Genomic DNA, 20,666 nt, shown 5'->3' on the forward strand with positions numbered 1-20,666 from the left:
CACTGTACTAGCCCTCACCAACTGCTGAAATGTTCTCCAAAAGCCAGACGCTTTACATTCTACCACAGGACAAGGAACATACAAATCAATTTCATTATCCATTGATTTAAACATTTATAACCACATTGTTAAGAAGCATTTGTAATGAAAACACAAGTGGTTTTGGTTGATAATAAAGATCAGCTGATTAATGATTAACTGTTTAGTACTGAAGATAATCTATTGATGAAAAGACTTAAATAAATTTTATAAATTTGTTACAAGAGGAACTATAGGCCTTACATAGGGCCAAAGCTTAGGACAGTCCCATGCTCCTTCCCCCTGACAAACCTTTTCCCTAAAAGCTATCAGCTTTCTCACACATTTTTATTCACCCTAAAGACCCAATGTCAGCACACATATTTTGGTGCTGGTGGCGAGTGTCAAATATTTGCTTTAGTACTGTTGGATGTATCTACTAACCTTTGTGCTTTAATTAATTTTTAAAAAGATTTTATGTTGTACACTTGACTTTAATAAATGCTACTGTCCCATAATACTACCTAAAATTCCACAAATACCCAAGGTTAAACTATTAAATCTAATGTGATTTCACCTTCAAATTGCTTTTTCAGTACAAAGTGTGCTTATTTTAAATAAATGTTGACCCAATATGTGTTAAAATCCAGCTGTGCAAATGCATTACTGAACTAGATACTGTGGTTTAGTGGCATGTTCCTGGGTTCTCTTTCCAACCAAGCAGCAGCCAGAGAAATCTCCAGTATTTTCTGGACTGGAAATGTTGACTGGTAGTGATCACATGCAGGAATTATAAATTTTGAAAGACTTATATTTCAGAAACATTTAATTTAAAGAGGTAATCAAAATTTGTGTCTTCCTTTTGATAATCCAAAAAGCACTTCAAATTTCTATAAAATATATTTGAAGCCTGGAGACCTGGTTTTCAATACTGTTTGTACAATTGGTTTTGAGTGAGAAATTTTTAAAGACTACAGAAATCAATCTGAAATATTAAAACAGATGCTATCTATATGTTTTGAATAGGCAACCAGTATCTGAGTTGTAAAAACTATTAATATATCAGCCAAAAATAACACAAGGAAAAAAAGGTCTGTTTTCTTGATAGAATTTCAACAAATTTAATTCCAAAAGTGATACAAGGTTTTCCAAATTTTATGCATGTGCCTCGTGGGATAACTTCTAGGCCTCCGGTTTTCATTTATAAATTGGTGGAAGTGGAAAACTTAAATTCTCAGGTAAGATCCTTGGTAACAAGAGCCTATGTCTCATGCATGCAAAGCACAAAGGCTGCGAATTCATCTTGAAGTCAGTATCTAGTATCTATTTAGGATGTAGTTAATTATATCCATCTTTCGCTCTAAATAAGTTTTGCAATCCAATAATGCACTGCAAAAAAAAGCAACAGCATAAAAATGTCCCTACCCAGAGGGCTGGCTATTTGCACATAGCCAACAAATCATTAGTTAACAGAGGAAAAGGTTAAAAAAAGCTTCAGTGTCCTCAGAGTCAACATGGTCCTGGTGGTAGCAAAGATAAATGACAAAACAGCTAAAGGCCACCATCTTCATGCCACATTCCCGGACACAAAGGGCTACAGACACAGGTAGCAGGCGGTCAAATCCTCAGTGAGGGAGAGAAGACAATTGTTTTCATGTTTGGAGAGTCTAGGTAACTCATGGAAACAAATTAAGACTACAAAGAATTTTGCCTTAAATTCACCAGAAGTGGTGCTTTCTTTTTTTCTTTCCCTTTTTGCCTTTTATATAGTCCTGAAAGGAAAGCAATAAGGAAAATGAAGTAGAAAGATACAGCCAGCACATCTTGGTTAATAAGCTTAAATTATAGTAGTGAGATATCATTTGATATAATTTTAATGGAAAGAAGCAATATACAGATGTATGATTTTAAAAATGTATGTATACAGAGGAAGACCAGACGAGGTATATACATACACAATAGCACAAAACTAGTTCTTGGGTTTGGAGCAAAAGCATTTTTGGATCATTGTTTCTCTATTTCCCAAACTGCCTAGTAAAGTTATGTTGTCTTTTTAAGACCGTGGACCTAGTTTCTTGCCCCAGCACATACAGCTAGTCAAGGAAAATAAAATATTCAAGAAATAAAATTACAGAAAAGGAATTTAGGTAAGACCTTTCTAAGTGACCATTCAAGAGACTTGCGCTTTTTTTCCCTCTTTACAGGGTAAGACCCTTTCCCACATGCAACTAAGCTCCAAGAATCTCGGAGTATAAAAAGTTCTAAGAGATTTCTGTATCAGTCCTTTCCGATGGTCTCCTTGGCATGAGCAAGACATCAGCAGCTCTACGTCAGACAAGGTATCCTAACTATGAAGAAGCAACACAGGGAGGAGATGCCCAGAGCTTTATATAAGCCTCTTGGGAGACAATCTACAGGTCTTTATGCATATAAATTAATGAAGGATGGCCAGAGACAGAATTTTTTCTTCTGTTGGGATGAACAGAGTCTAACGTAACATTCCACTTAGAAGAAAATGTTATCGTAGTAGTAAAACGGACACAAAGAGACGATCAGGGCAAGACTGTGCCCTCTAAGGAATTTGTGTCAGTGTGAGTGTGTAAGCACACGCACACATCACATCACATGCAATGTGTGTGCAGCTGTCCACTTAAGGACACAGTTTTCCACTGTAACAAAAGACAGAAAGAAAACGTCTCTGTTTCCATTAACTCTAAAATCATGCACCGACGCAGGGATGCTGTCCCACCATGTTCTGCCAGTCCACTGGCTCCCCCACACAGTTTTCCCTCGGTCATGGTGACTTCATCTCTACCCTTCAGAGAGCCACATCTGTTTGCTTTCTCCAGCAGAAAGGGGACCTTTTTCTCCCCCAGCCCCGTCCCTGGGTCCAGCTGTAGGCTCATCAAAGGTCAGTTAGGAAACTGATTTCCCCTAAAGACCTCTGAGGGTTTTCTTTTGGGCGGGGTGGGGGGGGGGACTCAGGGCAACTCGGCTATCTCTGTAGCTGAAAACGGTACTTGCTGGTTGCACTTGACACCTACTTCTCTGGTTCTCACCTTCCTGATAGTCTACTTTTCAGTTACAGAACTGTTTACTTTGGCTTTCAACAAGAGGGGCCCTCCCTCCTTCAAGTGTGTTTCCCCATTCTCTGCCTCCATTCATTTATTTTATTAAAGACTGAGAGTCAACAGTCTCCTCTAGCTGCAAGAACAGTTCTGGGTCCTTCACCTTCTACCTCAAATTAACAAAAGAGCCACAGGTTTTGCGATACACTTGCCTCTAATTTGGGCAGTATCCAGCATCAAGTTAAACACTGTCTGCTGATAAGGTCTTAAAGAAGGCCAACACTTGAAAGGGAACAACTTCCCAATGTCTGGAAGCTGACTTTTAAACTTTTAACAGTAATGAAGCCACCTAAAAGTAAAAAATATATTTTTGAAGAGTTACAGGAAAATCATCAGTGGACACACAAAAAAATTACCTTGCTTAAAATTGTCAACCTTTCATCGCCAACAAAGCATCATGGAAAACTAGAGCTCCACTCCCATAACCTTAGCTGCCAGTTCCAGCTTGCCCTCCTCCCCCTTCCCAAAGCTTTTAGGACAACTGGTGCTCTAAAGTGGGTTACTGCGAAGCTGCCAGCCATGTCACTGATATTATAAACAATTACAATCATGTGTGAGATGAGCACCTTAAATATGGGAAAGTCGAAGGCACATGCTGTACCAGAGACACCAAAATTAAAACTGCACTAAGGAAACGGGGCTCTCTGGGCACACTCACTAAGGTCACAGAAGGTTACAGATGCCCGACTTCCACTGGGATAATTCTGTATATGTGTCTGTGACCCTGTATCTTTTATCTTGGGCCTATCGCTCTCTCTTATTTAGCAGTTGAAAAGTTCAATACCAAATGTATCACCCCAAAGGTTGTACTTTACTGCTGTGTCCTTAAGTGTCTAATGTCTTAGTGTCTTAATTTGTAAACCACTTTAAGACTTTCAGGAAAGTAAACAAACAAACAAAGAGTTCATGACTGGTGCTAAAGGAAAAACAATTCCACCCAGCTTAATAACAAGTTGGGATTCCAGCCACGAGTCATCAAGAATTCCTCAGTCCCTGAAGTCATAGGGTTTGGAGTGAATCCAAATGGAATTTTGCTTTTTTAAATTCCTTATATTGCATTCCTATGGACTTCCTGTTCAAACTCTTGTGAGGCATTTTTATTATTCACAGTCACACACTTCCACCCTCATGTTGTCGGCCTTGGATCTCCCTCCCCAAAGAAGGTGCACAGTTAAATTCCTGAGGACATTTGCAGATCACCTGCAGCAGCAAACAGGCTGTGTCATTCACTGGTGCAACACTCACAGATGGAAAGTTCTATCCGTGTTTGTTAACTTAAACTCCTTCCTGACCAGGCCACATACATGCTTCAGACACAATCCTGGATTTGCACAAATTACGGATGTTTACAATCATCAATTATTCATATGGTCACTTATCTGAAGTGTGTCTATATAATAATTCATCATTGTTTGTCAGTTATAGTTTACAAGCAGCTGATCACTGTAGCATCGCCAACTGCTCAGTGTACCAGATCTCTGGTGGTAAAGAGGTTGGTTACAAGCTGCCGCCCACAAGGGAAATTCTTACAAGCTGATGAAAGGTTGGCGAATGAAAGGTGACACCTTTATGGCAAACAGGCAAAGAAAGAAAAGTTCTCACAAATAAAAATTACCTTTAAATATTTGCCAAAATAAATACCACTGAAATTAACCTATCACAGCAAAATTTAAAAACTGAATTCTAGGGATGACTGGGGAGGGGGAACTAGGGGGAGGGGTGCGACGGGAGAGAGGACCTGGTTAGCGAGTTCCAAGCTTCCTTCTGCAATGATGAGACTTCTCACTGGGATTCTCACAACGGCTTTCATTTGTTTCACTTACCACAATACAAACCAAACAGTTCAGATGGAAAAGTTTTTGTATAATATCTTGGATGACCTTGAGTCTAGATTTAGTCAACAAATGCTCATTGAGTTCTTCCTGTGTGCCAAGCGCTAGAATAACACACAATCCTGGCACTCGAATGGGTCGCAATGAGGCAGAGAGACAGAAATGTGAACTCTAACACAGTGTGAAAAATGTTATAGCAGGGGAAGGAGAAAGTGCTATTTATGGGCACTGGGGGTGGGGGGATGGCATTGCTTTTTCCTGGGCAGGGCAGGAAGTCCTCACAAAGGAAGCAGCATAAAATGGCAGGGTTCGAAGGATAAGGACACATTCTGAAGGATGTAAAGATAATCTGGGGGAATCTGAAAGCAGACACCACACCCATTTTCCAGTTGCTGGCTTTGCCCCCGAACCTCTAGTTGCCACAGATATTAGGAAGCATGTGCCAGACAGCTCTCCTAATTTTCTGCGTTCTCAAAGGGTCTTTCCCAACACAAACTTGAAACAAAGTTAGAAAGCCTACACCTTGAGAATAGTCAGGTACTGAATTTAGGAGTCTAATTTTCCCTTACCTGTGGGCTTTTAGTAATGACATGCAAAGTACTAAGGCTCTATGGGAAGTTAAATGCTTACTATACTAAGATTATTAAAAAAAAAAAAAAAAAAGTAAAGTTGGAACCATTATGCAAATGAAATATATCCCCCCCAAAGAAAAAAACAATTCACTGTTCCTCCTTTACTACTAGTCATCCTTTATGTTTTCTCCCTCTCTGTACCTAATACCTTCTACTTTTCCATTCTCTCAAGAAATGGTACCAGCCAAGCATTTCTGACTCCAGGGCACATGCTTACACATTCACACACAGTTTAAAAAATATAATACATGACTATTTTCAGTGCCAAACGTAGCTGTAACTATATATTTCTTTTGGACATGTTTTATGTTATAAAGCATGTAAATACTTTTTCTCCCTCAAGTTTTCCAGAACTCTATTGGCAGAGTCTTTTTCCTTTCTTTTTCCAAAGCACCGAATACAATTTCCTGAACAGATAGTCAATAAACTTGGTTGCTGAGAGCTCACTCACCTTTTCCCAACATAGTCTTTGAAAATAATTTCATCTCCTTCCAACCAAAAACACCTCTGGCTTCTTTTATTTGCTTATTTCCCTATAGAGGTATTCCATTTCCCACCCTAAATTTCTGTTTTTCCTTTCTGCTATGACATCTAAAATTCCTGTGTAAGACCAAAAACTATATTTAGTGATAACCTACTATCAATCATCCCACACTGCCCTTCGCATAATAAATCTTTTGTCCCAATCAGCAAGAAATGAAGTCAGTAATTTTCCTGAGCTCCACTTGCCCATGTGTAGGTATCCCAATTAACTAGATAGCTTAAAAGCCAAAGCACTTTAATTAGAATTGTTTTTTTCCACGTGTAATAAAACAATGCACAATCTTTATTTATTAAGAAGTCATTTTCAGTTTGCTGATCTACAGAGTAGATAGTATATTTAATTTGCTCCAACTATGCAAGTGGTTTTCAGCACATACACAACACAATGCAAAGTATTCTTTGTATTGTGCTCTCAGTAGCTGTACCCACACAGACATACACACACCCCACTCACTCACTCTATATCCAAAGGTACGAAGTTAACTACATTTTGAAAGAAGGAATTATCATAGCTTCTTGTCTCTCAAAGTCACATCTGTAAGTGTACCAGAGGCCCAGCTGCTGATGCTACAGATTTTACCAACCTGGGCACACCTTTTTAGGCCAGCCTATCTACCACAGCCCTGTAAACCCTGTTATAAGAATTTTTATCACTTGCTGATTCCACAGAATCAAATGAATCACATGTACTGGCAACACTTCCCCTCCAAACATTTCTACAGAACTCCTCTCTGCCATCCTGCTAGTGTAGACACCGTTACTGGAAGAGGTCCTCACAGAGGACTTTTGATGCTTGGCACCAACTTCTCTTACTAGTCGGGTTACCAGTCATGGAGAGCTGCATACAACCATTCCGGGAAGAACGTGGAGGCAAAAGGAAAGACTGCGGGAAAGCACACCTTTCAAGGAGAGATCCAGCTCACCCTCCGTCATGGCAGGGATTCACTGGGGAAGGAGGGCCAGAGCACAGCACAAAGAAAGACACAAGCATGAGAGGTACCAAATGGACCTTCTAGCACAGACTCTGAGGGCAGCAAACACACACTGAACACCCTGGCCGCTTCCAAGAGAGAACTGCTCTAGAGAGAAGGCCCTAGGCATTCAGACGGTCATTACTGCCCCCCACCCCCCCACCATTTTAAAAGTTCTTAAGTTCTCAAGCTAATATGCACCAACCAAGCAGGAAGAAACCCAAATAAAGACCTATTGATATACCAAAGGAGAGGAGACTAGAACCTAGCTTTTCAGCAAAAGCTCCGGTTAGTAAATGAACACCAGCCACCCCTCAATGGCTATTTCAGACACCACCATTATTAGCGATCCAGAAATCTACCCTGGAAGGACAGATAGGATAAGATCCGGAATTAACTTTGGATATCATCAAAGACAGAAAGAAAGAAAGAAAGAAAGAGCAAGTCACAGTACTCCACAGCCCAGAAAGGTTTTCTGTTAAATGAAAAAATGTCTATCCAGTTATTAGTAATCTCAAAGCAGTTTTACAGACTGGAGGGAAAAAAACAAACAAACAAACAAACAAAAACAAAACAACACCCTCTGGGAGCAAAAAGCAAAATATCACAGAAAACTAAAAATTAAATAAGTTCACATTGCTAAGGATTGGTGGCTTAGGTAATTGAACTGAAAGTGAGAATCACAGAAGAGATCTACATAATAATTAGCTGCTGAGTTTTCTCCAGTCGCATACTCCCAAATGGAGTATTTAGCATTCAGCAGACTTATTAGCGAATAAATGCCCGACTGGAATTAACTAGCACCTCATTCTGGAAGGCTGCTCTTGGCAAAAATGTAATATCCACAAGGCAGAGCAAGTTGATTGCTGGTGTACACTGCAAGCTGGGCTGAGCGTCCCATTCTTTGGAATAATTCATGTTACATCAAGTTTCAGAGCCACAGGTCCATACCACCCGGACAAGAGGCAAAGGATGGGTGAGGCTTCTAGACCCCCCGAGACAACTTCCCGAGCTTCACAGCTGGCCTGCTCTCGAAACAGCCAGGGTAGGCTTGCCGCCTCGCAGACACACAGGGCTTCCTGCTCTCGGGGCTCGCAGCACACAGCGGTAATACGGGGGCTGGCGTGGCGGGCAGCACATCCCTCTCCAGACACTAATCATCCCACCCTCCCAGTGTGAAGCGCCCAAGGGCCACTTGGGCCAGAACCTCGCCCCAGTCCCCAATCCTCACGTGCAAGGACTGCTGTGTTTCTTTAAATCCAGCCTGCTCCTTAAGGAAACTCCCTGGCAAGTGAAAACAGCAGCAAAGGTAAAAGAATGCTGGGAATTTGGCTGCCGCCTGCAGTATTAGGAAGAACAGCAATTACTCAACTCTCTTCTGGTGTCAGAGGCAGAAATGAGCATGTGAATTTGGGCAAGTTTCGGCCCGTCTCTGCTCAAGCTTCTCCCCTTGTGGTATCTGTCACCTACCTTCCTCATGGTTGTCATAATTAACGAAGTCAAGGAGGAAAAGGGACAGAGAGTGAAGGCAGCAGGCCAGCACATTCACAAAAGAGAGGCATAAATTCTGCCCTGACTCCAGGCCGGGCTAATAGTCACCATGGCTTAAAGATTGCCAGCATTTAAATACGTCAATAACTTCCCGATAACTGTGTTTTGCCCTCTCCACCGCCTCGCCATAAACAGAACTATGCGAGAACGCTTGATCTCTTCCTGCAAGCCCTTCCGTTGACAGCACTTAGCAGAGAGTCCTGGAGACACGACCACTTCTCCTTCCCTGGCTTTGCAAATACGAGGTAATATTTGACTCCTGTGCCCCACTTCTAGGTCGTAAAAACATAGATCTTATGACCAGAAGGGCCTTAAGATATCATGGGTTCAGTTCCTCTGCCTTCAGGTAGGCAACTACCTAATTCCCTTTAGACAAAGTAAGGCAATGTCCAGGGACGCGGAGGTTTCATGTGAATTACTGAGCTACGAGGGGACGAAAGCAGATTGGAAGGCACAGCTACTTCGTCTCCCGCATCATGTATATTCTCCTGAGCAGAAATGTTGTGCTCGTTCTCTCTCCGAGCAGCTGTAAATCCTCCCTGCCACAAACCGGTACACGTGTGAACCCATTCGTTCTTTTGATTAAAACATGGAAATTTATTTGGTCTTTCATTTTTAGGTCACAGACAGTGGTAACAAATTTTCCCAAGATCTGCCTGAAATAGAAGAACTCAGTAGATCTGAAAAACGCACAGAATACTCAGTGTTCCTCAAACCATTTAAACATCCTTCTATGTTGGTTTTCGGAGGCAGAACTACCTACTTCTCCCCTTTTCCCCATGCAGAATGTAAATGTCCGTGTCTTCAAGAAAGCAAAGATGCCAACTATGGGAAGGGAGGAAAAAGGGGAGACCACGTGAAGGTTTTCTAGGTCTACACTTGACCAGAGGATGGGATGTTCTGTCTCTGTGGAACTGAGAACACACACCGAGGGTACTGAGCGCCTGCATCCCGGACGGATGGTCCCTCACATGTGATGGGTCTGAAGTGGTCCAACTAATCCTTAAGATGAAAAGTCTAGCTCAGGTCAAACTTCCTTAAGGTAGCTTTACCTTATTTTGGCAGGTCTTTTGTAGTCTTAAAAAGAAGTATCACAACTCTCCAGTGTTGAGGTGCCTTTTGTTTTATCACAGCTGGGAATCGTTCTGCTTGTGGCGTTTGGATAAGAACCTAAGTAAGTTACCTCTTGTAGACCCAGGACTTTGCAGGCTCAGGTTTCACTCTGCCCTGCCAGAAATTCCTTTCTGTTTTGAATCTGAGATGTTTGTTTATGGTTTTTGTTTTGAAATGCTAAATAAGACAGGCACAATCTCTAGTTACAGCCTATATCCTTTTTTTTTTTTTTAACCTTGCTATAGCCAGAGTGGCTTGTTGTTAAGGACTAAGGACTTCCCTAAAATTTCCAAAGAGCAGACTCTTCAAATTATCTTCTCAGGAATTTGAAATGTAAAATAACACCTTGAAATATAATTAACACTTAATTTTTGTTCTTAAATGTTCGTAAGACAAATGTTCCCAGGTGATTTCAAATTAGGGTGTTATTTTGGATTTGAAAAGCACATACTTAAACAAAACCTTGAAATTTCAAAGTTTACTTCCCCTTGCTTGTAGGTTATATGTTTGAATACCAGCACTCTTGATGAAAGACAGAGGCACAACAATGATAGGTAGTGAAAGAGTTTCTAGAAGAAAATTCAATTTCTACTGTGTGATAATAAGGTTTGGTTGTCAAGAAGAAAATAAAAAACAGTTGTAAACTATTGATTGCAAGGACTGTATCTTCGTCAAGTTCTTTCTCCTTGTTCCCTAAGAGCCAGTATAAAGCATTTGCTTTTTGAGTCCTCAGCCCCTATTTACTGGATAAAAATGACACTCATTTGCAGGCATGAAGACAGCGCAGCAGTTCTGTCTTCCTAAAGTGGGGGGGGGGGGGAGGAACCTATACCAAGAACTAACGAGATGAGAACTCAGGTATTTTACTTCTAGGTGTTCTTTCCTAGCCTTCCACTTTAGCACAAAGATGCTGCAGAGAAACCACACGGCCAGTCCACAGGAAGGATGGCTGGAACGCATGGGATCAAGAAAAGCAATGCAGATGTTCTCTGTGCTGCACACCATCTCCTGCTCATTCTTAACCTGCCCCTGTCTTTGAGCCAGCTAGGACAGCAGCTCCTTCCTTCCTTCCTTCGGTCCGTCCATCCATCCATAACTGCAGTGATCCCAGCCTTGCTCTGGTGACACTCCCAGGGTCTCACATGTCTCCAGGGATGCCCTCAAACCCACAGAAAACTTCTAACAATAAAAGGAAATTTAGGGTGCCTGGGTGACTGCCTTTGGCTCAGGTCATGATCCTGGAGTCTAGGGATCAAGTCCCACATCAGGCTCCCTGCTCGGCAGGGAGTCTGCCTCTCCTGCAGACTGCTGACCTCTCTCCTCTCATTCTCTCTCTCTCTCTCTCTCTCTCTCTCAAAATAAATAAATAAATAAATCTTTTAAAAAAGTAAATTTAATATGCTTCCATTAAACCACAAGCCATCAATATTAAGATAGGTCACCTTTAAAAAAAAAAATCACCTTTTAAAAAGTCTTAGTTTGAAAACAGCTCACTGGTACTAAGAATTCAAACCACAAAATCAAGTAAATGCCCACATTCTGCGGAAACAGCAAAGAGGTTCGGGACTACAGCAGTACTGGATGTGAGTATGAAGGAGCTCTGTCACAAAGCCCATTTTCTTTAACTTCTATATAAAGCTAACAAAGAAAAAATGAAAAAGGAAGACAGAATGAAAATGAGAATTAACATTATCTTTTTAAAATCTACTTGGTACCAGGAATTATACTCTACACACACCAACACATGTTACCTGTGTCATTATATACGTACACGTATCCTCTCCAACCCTCATTTCAACATCCACCTCACAGAAAGCTAACAGTATTGCATTTTTACAGATGAGGAAACCAAAGCCCAAAACAATGAAGCAAGCTGGTTGTTCACAGTTAAAAAATAAGAACTGAGATCTGAACACAGGTTTGTCTAGTATCAAGACCTTCTTTCCCCCCCTAAAATATCCAGCACAGAGGAGTGGGAAGCCGGAAGGAAGAGAGCAGAGAGCACACCCTCCAGACTTGCGTGGTGCCACACCACCACTAAGTCCTTCCTGGTAGGTAGAGTCAGAGCCCCTCTTTAGTTGCTCTCCAGATGCTCAGCACTTCCTTCTTGGGGCTCAAGAGCTGTAAGGAACTGTCTTGGATATAACTGTCTCAACTATCTGCCATTAGACCATGGTCTCTGTGAAAGCAGGTCCTTATCTTATTTACTTTGGCTGAAAAATAAGAGCAGGTAACATTATCAGGTCTCACAGGCCATGCTCTGTTCTATATGCTTTCCACGGACTAGTTTTTTGCTCCTTAAAATGTGGTCTCTAGATCAGCAGCTTTGGCATCACCAGGGAGTTTATCAGAAATGCAGAATCTCAGGCCCTCCCCAGACCTAATGAATCAGGACCTCCATGCTGAATGAGATCCCCAAGTGATTTGTGTGCATGTTAAAATTTTCGAAGCACAGCGTTATCTCATTTAATCCTCACAACAAACACACACGCTGCCTGTTACTATTTACTAATTGGGAAACTGAGGCTTAGAGAGGCAACATCATAACAGCGTAGCTCAAAGACGGGACCCACAGCAGCTGCTCGGGAAACAGTTGTGGGTGGAAGGACGGCAGGGAAACAGGTAGGAAGGAAACGACTGACTCAACGTCTGACCTCTAGTTCTGTCTAGTTTGTACCAATATACCAACTGCAGCAGCAGGTGGGACTGGGGCCCCAAAGCAGGAGAGCTGCAGCGGCCCACGCCGCTTCCTTAGCTCGAGTCGGGTCAAATCCTGTGGTGACCGGCACGTGACCACTCCAGGAGCTAGGGCCGAACTCTTCCCTCAGAATGTAACGTGAAGGAAAACACACAGTACCAACTACAGTGAGGTTAGGTGCCTTCCTCTTCCCCAAATGAAATATTAGCCCACAAATAAATGGTTACATTTACAACTCCTACGATGTAATGCAAAAATTTTCAGGTTCCTCCTTCTTTATGTTTACCCCCAATATACAAATTATTTAGACAATGTTTAACAAATGGGCATCTGAAGAAAGGCAGCAAATAGCTTCAGAGGCCCTTAAGTAAGTTTTTTACTCAATGCACTTATGGTGTTGGGGGAGAAGAGAGGAGGGGACCGGAACCAGATAATTTGCTCCTTTTCTAAGAGCCCGAACTCCTTAACTACTGATGCTCACTACTCAGATGAGGATTAAGCAGAACAACATAACGCACCCATGTCAAGTTGGTTTACTTATGCTCCTTTCTCCCTCGTTGATCCTGTTCATCACCTGTCAGTCACTCTTCCAAGGGCTTCATAGCAATTCATTCACTGAATCCTTACAGCAACCCTACTGTTAACGCCACTACACAGACAGAAAACTGAGATGCACAGAAACAGATGCAGAGATTTGACCTCAGAAACCAAGTTTCCACCCATGACACTCTTTTATCAAGGTGTGAGGCTTTTGCATGGGGAATTAACTGGGGCTGGGGAAGGGAGGTAAGGAATTGAAATCTGTCTGTTTTGTAAAAGAAAAAAAAGATCTTTTAACATTTTTTTTTCACATGGCCCCAAAATGAACACTTAGAAGTGTTAACTCTGTGGGCTTTCTTAAATTTACATCTATTCAACTACTCCTCTAGCCAGAAGACTGAGGAGGTCTTGTCGAAGCACTGAGGTTTTTCGTAATTTGACCAGGCTAACTGGCCAAGACAAGCAGCAGAAGAGTGGGTGAGATGGGAAGATGCTTGATATAAAGGGACACCTCTCAGTTCACTGCCCACGTTCATCTGCCTAGTGGAACAAGCTAGAACAAGGAGAAAAATCACCCCGGAAAGGAAACTTGCCATTCTGAACCACAGCTAGTAAAGCATTAAGAATGCAGCCTCATTCTCAGATGTTGGGAAACACTGATGTGTGTTGCATAGGCTCTAAGAAGAATGGGTAGGATCTCATCCCCCAGCAAAAAGAGCTCTTATCATACTTTTACGCCTAGTTTGAATTCGAATTCTCCTTTTCAGCTTTGCCACCAGAGCCTGAAAAGATCATCTCAGATCCTGGGATTCCTAGAATAAATTTTAACCACTTATTTCACTCACCAACTAATCACACACACACTTGCAAAATCATTTCTACTTGGCTTGAACTTGTATTATTATGTAGACCCTTTAAGGTCTTGCTACCTTATTCTTTATTAAGATGAAAAAATTGTAGAGGAGGGGCAACTGGGTGGCTCAGGTCATGATCCCAGGGTCCTGGGATCCAGCCCTGGGTGGTCCGGCTCCCTGAGAACTGCTTCTCCCTCTCCCTCTGCCATTCCCCCGACCTGTGTTCTCTGGTTCACTCTATCTCTCTGTCAAATAAATAAAATCTTTTAAAGGGGGAGGGGACAGGGAGAGGAGGGGAGAAAAAGGAGGGAAGGAAGGAATGGAAGGAGGGAGGAAGGGAAGGAAGGAGTGTAGGGGGTAGGGAACACATCTGAGAGGTCCCCAAGCTCCCCAGCTTCCCTCTGCCTCAGCAGAAGGCCTGGTACAAAGTTGGAAATTGATGAATGAGTGATTGATTTCTGTGCAAAGACAAGTTAGATCTCTGAAAATTCAACTTTGGAGAACGCAACCTCTGGAAAGGAAGGCTCTCAGTTTGTTACTCATGCATGCATGCTTGGCTAGTCCAGTTTCTTCTTTGAATAATTGAGCTGTACTGGGGTGCCTCTAAAATCCTGATAGTGCATATGCCACACATGGTACACAGTGTCACCGGAACCTGCTTCACCAAACGGCCCTGACCTTCCGTTCATCTCACCATGGCTTACCCACACGCTAAAGCAGCACTGCCTTCCTGCCACATTACTGCCGTCGCCTGAAAGATGTTAAACACACCCACGTTGTTTTTTTTTTTTTTTCCAAGAATTTCACAATTAATGTCTGGAATGTGTTTTGGATTATTCTTCAAAAGATGACACAGTTGCCCTAAGATGAATTCAATATTTTTCCTTTCTCCCATTTGTCATTCTTTGGTCCTCCCACTCCCTTATCTTTTTAGGGTCATCTACTTACTCCTCCCAACTTCATAATGCCTGTCCCCAGCACCCCCAAGCCGTTCCCTTGTTTATCCAAGTCATCAGCTCTAACCAATCCACATAAAACGCAGAACCTTGCGCCACTTCACTAAATACCTCCTACTGCTCGATGCAATGCTCACAGCTTAAGGAGTCTTCAGACAGTTTTCTTCCTCAATTACCCTGTTCACCACTGCCTTGCCAACATTCTTGCATGTGGGTTCTCCTGGTCACTGTTGGGCATGAATTAATGGCAGCAAATATCTCTAGACGTGCTATTTTTGCCTTTCTGGTACTATGCAATTCATCTGCCCTTTGCCAAGTGTTTTATGTGACCAGATTCCTGAATAACAGTGAGGATTCTGTAAGCGTGAGAGCCAAAGCGAAGGTCACCAAGTCCTGTCATTTGTATGTGTGCAGTGAACAGTCTCTCCATATTGTCAATATTTACTTCTGGGAGGAACTAATTATTTCCTTGTTTACTTGCATTGGTTTCTCTTCCCATACCCTAGTACCATAATTTTATAGGCCCTCTGCTGGCCTTCTCTTTTTAAGAGCTCACTCCACCTGAAGACTTTTGAGAAGGAAAGCAAAACACATTCCTCAAAAACAAGGAGTCCTGGGTGTTTCAAGTTTTCAAATGCTAATAAAGGAGTACTAACTTTGCCCCTCCCCTCTTTTTAATTACTAAATTTAAAACTCCAAGTCCTACATTTCAGAGCAACGAGAGGAGATCCGTGTGGCTTGTGCATTAACCAAATGGTTTGGTTTGGGAAACAAACCTGCCTCCTGAGCAGCCTGACCTCAGATCCTCCATAAATTCTTTTCCAAGGAGCCATCATCTCCGACCCCAACACATTCTTCCAGGCTTTTGGGGAAAAACAAAGCAAAGCAAAACAAAACAAAAAACCCTATAACTTTCTAAAGGCAGCAGATCCAGCAAACAACAGGAGCTGTAAGCAGCCACCACATAACCTGGGTGGTTCTCCTCCTCACTGCCCCCGTGAAAAACTCGGTGGAAGGAGAAGTTCAAACGCCTGGGAGAAATGAAAGGACTGTGTTTTGAAGGAGATAGTTTGGGAGATGCCATGGTTAAAAAAAAACACGGCAAGCTCCATAAAGACGAAGCTACTGCGTAAATATGCACTAGGGAAACAAAAGCTGGTACTTACCTAACGACAGCAAACACCTGGCTTTAGCACAGCCGGGTTCTCGGGGCAGAGCCACGCAGTAAGGTCTGCCAGCTTCCACGTCACTCTGTCCTCACAAACTGTCAAACCCAAGCCAGCATGTGCTTTTTTACTATGCAGAGAGAGAAGGCTGCCCATGTTCTCCCCACCTTGCCCCCACGCCTCACAACAGAAGCATAACGTACTATTCCTCCTAAGAGGGAAAACGGTCCTCACCCCCATCGCAAAATAGAAGCCTCACGGTACCATCAAAACATTCTTCCTAGAAAATCCCGCTGTGGTCATTTTTCACAACTGTCTCTGATCTCCCATCCAGTCTTCGTCCTCAGGAGTTCAGAATTCAAACTTGTTTCTCTGGCTTTTAGGCGATTTACCTGGAGGCAGGCAGCCCAGCCAAGGGAGAGGCCACTTGGGAAGTCAGAAACGGCCACAGGGACTAACCCAACGAGTGGAAACAGTAAAGACTTGTGCTCCCCCCTTGGGGGGCCAGAAAGCACTTTTTAGACCACAAGAGAGAACAGAAAAAAACTTTAGGTACTTGGCTCTATGGTTGATTTTTAAAATGCACTTAAACCAAAAACATCTAAAAAAAAAAAAAGGTATGATTTGGTTAATAACTAAACAATGCCAAAAAGACGAGTGTACATGTCACATGACTCATAAGGCATGACTCTTTATATTTAATTTATGTCCTCGAAAGCCGGTAGATTAGTCATGATAATATTTCTTTAACATGCAATATGATTTCTCAGTGAATTAAGTAAGTTTTCAAAACAGTTTTCATTAACAGATACAACCAGTAGGGGTCATTTTAGTGCAAAAATTGCAACGAAAGAGACTTCAACATGAATAAAATATATCAGTTCCTATTCATGTCAGTTACAATAATCGTGCTTCAGTGTGTGAATTTCTGGATAAAAATGGAAACTGAGGGAAAGACTAGCTGTTGAGAGATATCTTGCAAACGAACAAAAAAGAGCCCCTTCTAGGTAATTAATGACATTGAAAGACTCCTCTAATTTTTATAAAAAGAAAAAAAAGGTTATTTATCCTATGTTTCCCCTAAATTCTGTAGTAAAGTGAAAATACTTGAAATTTTTAGACAGACCATTGACAGTATCTGTGTAAATCCAAACACCGCATCATGCCAGGTAGCCCTGTTCTTACTTTGGTTTAATGGATTTAGAATACAACTTGACTGCTGCTTTTAGAATTCTACAAAGATTAGACAAAAAAAAAAAAAAAAAAAAAAAAAAAGCTGGGCGCCCAGTTTCGGCAATTGCAAACAGTCTTGCTAGATGAAAAGTGCTGCTAGAGACGGCAAATTGAGATATAATCACCGAAACAAGTACTTCGAAGCATCTTTGAGGCTAACACCAAGTGCATGGGGTGTTACCAGAAGAAATCAAACTAAGAGGGATGCCATCACTTCAGAGGAATGAAAAGCTCACTGACAAACTGCCAGAGTAACTCTATACTGTGATGCCGGAAGACTGGTGCCAAAACACTCGATTACGGTGTATGTTCCCCCAGCTCCACATTTCCTTCACCAGAACCATGAATACAAAAACAAGGGTTAAAATCGTTAAAACCTCCAAGAGTCCTTCTCAGAGCCTAGAAGTTTCCACTGCAGTTGGCCTTGTTTCATGCTGCTTGTTCTTTTCAGATTTATGGGAGGCTGGCTTAAGTAAATCATACACTCCAAGTGGCAGGGTTCAAAGATGCATCTTCTAGTCCAACTCATTCAGAATTCCCCGAATCAAACACATAAAATTGTATCAGAAGTTAATCTCCTGGCCATTTTTTTTCCTTATGTGAGAAATAAAAACACATGTTTTAACATGGGACTTAACACCAGTTCAGAGGCTTTTGTGTTTCAGGCAAATCAACTCTTTTCGTCCAATGTCCTAAGGGTGCAGCAGTGCAGGGCCCCTTCCCTCTGAGCTCCCTTCACTCCATACTGCCCACTAGCTTCCAAACCAGAAAAGCCTCCTTGATTTTCCAGAACTGTCCAAACTCTTAAAACTACAGGTATAAATAAATGTGCGTGTATTCAAAGAAAACCATAGAATTGAAATCTTTTAATAGACCCATTTTATCCCTAAGATTGCCACCTTCTTTTTCAGTACCTCGGCACGATAAATAAACACAGACACACAGAAGGATGCCTCAGAAGAAACCCTTCCCCGGTGTCCTGGGTCTGGCGGTGAGTAGTAAGGAACGGACCAGGTCACGGGGCGCCTGTCCCTCCTCCTCGCCGCTCCTCCAGAAGTAAGGCAGCTGCTCTGCACCAGGACGCCCCGGAACAGCATCGTCACCCCAACGTCAGCCGGAGCAGGGATCTCGCTTTTAACTGGTGCTCACCGAGTCCTGCCCATTGGCCAAATAAAAAGAACTCACTGCCTCTCCCTAGTCCCCAAAGCAGACCAAGCACCCGGAGGGCGAGGCAGGAGGGCAGGGCTCAGGGCCGACCCCCGCTCACAGGGTGCACCCAACGAGGGCAGGCTCACTACTCTAACCGCTTTCCTCCTTGGTCAGTGTCCACACCGAGGTGCACCATGCTTCGTGGAGAAAACAGCAGATCAGCCCTCGCTGTCAAACAAACAGAAGGAACCGGCAACACGATAGGAAACACGCGGATATCCATCTTAAGCAGCAGCCACGAATAGTCAGCAATAACTTTTCACTCCTAGGTGCAGCACCCCGCACCCCTCCCCGCCCCCATTCAGAAGAGAAAGCCTTTGACTGTTTTCAATAGGCAAATAAATGAATAACCACCGTATGTAACTTCCCCTGGGCTGACATATTCCGGAGCTGAAACTGATTTACACGCGAAAGAGGAGGAAGGCGGTGAAGGAAGAGCGCAAGGAAAAAATAATAAAAGAGTCACACAGGGAGTGTGAGCTGAAGACACGTCTCCTCGCCAACAGAAAAGGGACTTTCGACAGCGGTGTGCAGCACTCGGTAGCACACTGCGCTAGTGCGGGGAGGGCGGCAGGGGCCGGACTCCCCGAGGGGCTCGCGACAGCCTCCGCAGTGCCCCCTGCCCGCGACGCCCCCACTTCGGGGAGCGGGATCCGCCCCCCGCCCCACCCCCGGCAGTCCCAGCCAGAACAGCCACACGTGTGCGGGTCTCTGCGCGGCCACCCCCAACCGCCCATCCCCACCCACGAAATCCACCCTCGCCCGAGGCCGGCCGGCCGGCCCAGCGGCCGGGGAAGCGGACGAGCGGGAATCAGGGGACCCTGGGGCCCTCTCCCGGGGGCGAAGGCCCCCTCCTCCCGCGGAGCCCTCTCTCCTCGGCAAAGTCTCGGCCAAACTTTGTTAGGCGCAGCCAGGTGGGTGGGGGGGCCCGCGGCAGGCGGCCGTACCTTCGCATACGCCCACTTCGTACTCGGTGATGGAGTCGCCATTGAGCGGGGGGCGGATGACACAGCGCAGCCCCCGGTCGCAGGCTCCGTGGAGCCCGTAGGCGCCGCCGCAGCTCTCGTTCCTCTGGCGGGCGCACATGTAGCAGCAGCCGCAGACGCCCTGCACGATGCTCCCGGGGCAGCTCCTGGGCTCTTCGCACTTGGACTCGTCGCAGGGCAGGCAGACCAGCGCCCGGGTGCCGGAGCGCGCCAGCAGCAGCAGCAGCCAGACCAGGAGGTGCCCGCAGCCGGCCAGCCCCCTGCCCCCCGCCACCAAGTACATCCTCCTGCGCCGCCGCCGCCGCCTCCTCGCAGCCGGGCCGGGAGCGGGGCGGGCGTCCTCCCCTGCGCGGGGCACACGCGCCGCCGCCGCCGCACCCGCAGCCCGCGGTCCTCGCCGCCCCCCTCGGGGCCTCCGGGGCGCGCCTCCCCTCGCGGGGCGAGGCCCCCGCCCCCCGCTGCGGGCCGCGCCGACCCCGAGCCCACTAGCGTTGGCGCCAGCGGTGGCTTCCCCTCCTCCTCCTCCTCCCGGGAGGGAGGGGGAAAAAAGAAAAAAAGTTTCCTCCCGGCAGCTCCGGTTCAACCCAAACTTCTGGCGGCGGCGGCGGCGGCGCTGGGCTCCAACCCCGGCTGGCGGCGCCGCCTCCCTCTCCTCCTCCGCGTCGGCCGGCCCCGCGGCGGTGGTGGCGGCGGCGCAGCCTCCGGGCCGGTCCCCGCCTCCCGAGCCGCCGAGTGGGCGCGGTGGCGCAGCAGAAGATCCGCGGCGTCCGCTCCGCGCGCCCAGCTCGCCTCACTCCTGCGCGGCTCCTCCGGGCGCTTGTTTATGGCTCGAGCCTCCGCCGCTCGGGCTGCGCCCTCCCCCATCCTACCTCATCCCCCAGACCTCGCCCCCCACCCCCCCGCGCCGCGCGCAGCTCATTGGCTGCCCCCCCCACCCCTCCCGGCCCGGCCGGCCCCCTCCCCCCCTCCCCCGCCCCGGCGGGCGGCCGGGCCCTTCCTCCCTCACACGCCTCCTCCTCCTCTCCTCCTCTTCCTCCTCCCCCTCCGGCTCCTCCGGCTGGAGCCCGGCGCGCCGAGCCGGCCCTGCGGCCGAGCCTTCGCGCGCCTCCCTCGCCCGAGCTCCGCCGGCGCGCTGCGGCTCGGGCTGGGGGCGCACACGGCGGGCAGCGAGAGGCGCGGCGTCCGGAGCGCCCGCCCGCACCTCGGCCACCGTGGCTGTGGCCTGGGCGCCCCGAG

At 45.4% G+C, this 20,666-nt stretch overlaps 1 protein-coding gene across 5 annotated transcripts in view; it reads right to left on the bottom strand.

Annotated features, from left to right (window-relative positions):
* CRIM1 (cysteine rich transmembrane BMP regulator 1) overlaps positions 1–20,209 on the bottom strand; it is a 185,926-nt gene extending 165,717 nt beyond the window's left edge. For 2 of the 5 annotated variants that reach the window (XM_032881884.1, XM_032881882.1), the window contains exon 1: positions 19,392–19,817. In XM_032881884.1, coding sequence (XP_032737775.1) covers positions 19,392–19,713 — 322 coding nt within the window. In that variant the 5' untranslated portion in view covers positions 19,714–19,817. Of the gene's footprint in view, positions 1–19,391 lie in introns of all 5 variants that reach the window. The other 3 variants (XM_032881886.1, XM_032881885.1, XM_032881883.1) reach the window with 2 other exon arrangements.
* Between the last annotated feature and the right edge of the window lie 457 nt (positions 20,210–20,666).

Source organism: Lontra canadensis, unplaced genomic scaffold, assembly GCF_010015895.1.
Source record: "Lontra canadensis isolate GAN:19392208 unplaced genomic scaffold, GSC_riverotter_1.0 scaffold78, whole genome shotgun sequence".
NCBI lineage: Eukaryota > Metazoa > Chordata > Mammalia > Carnivora > Mustelidae > Lontra > Lontra canadensis.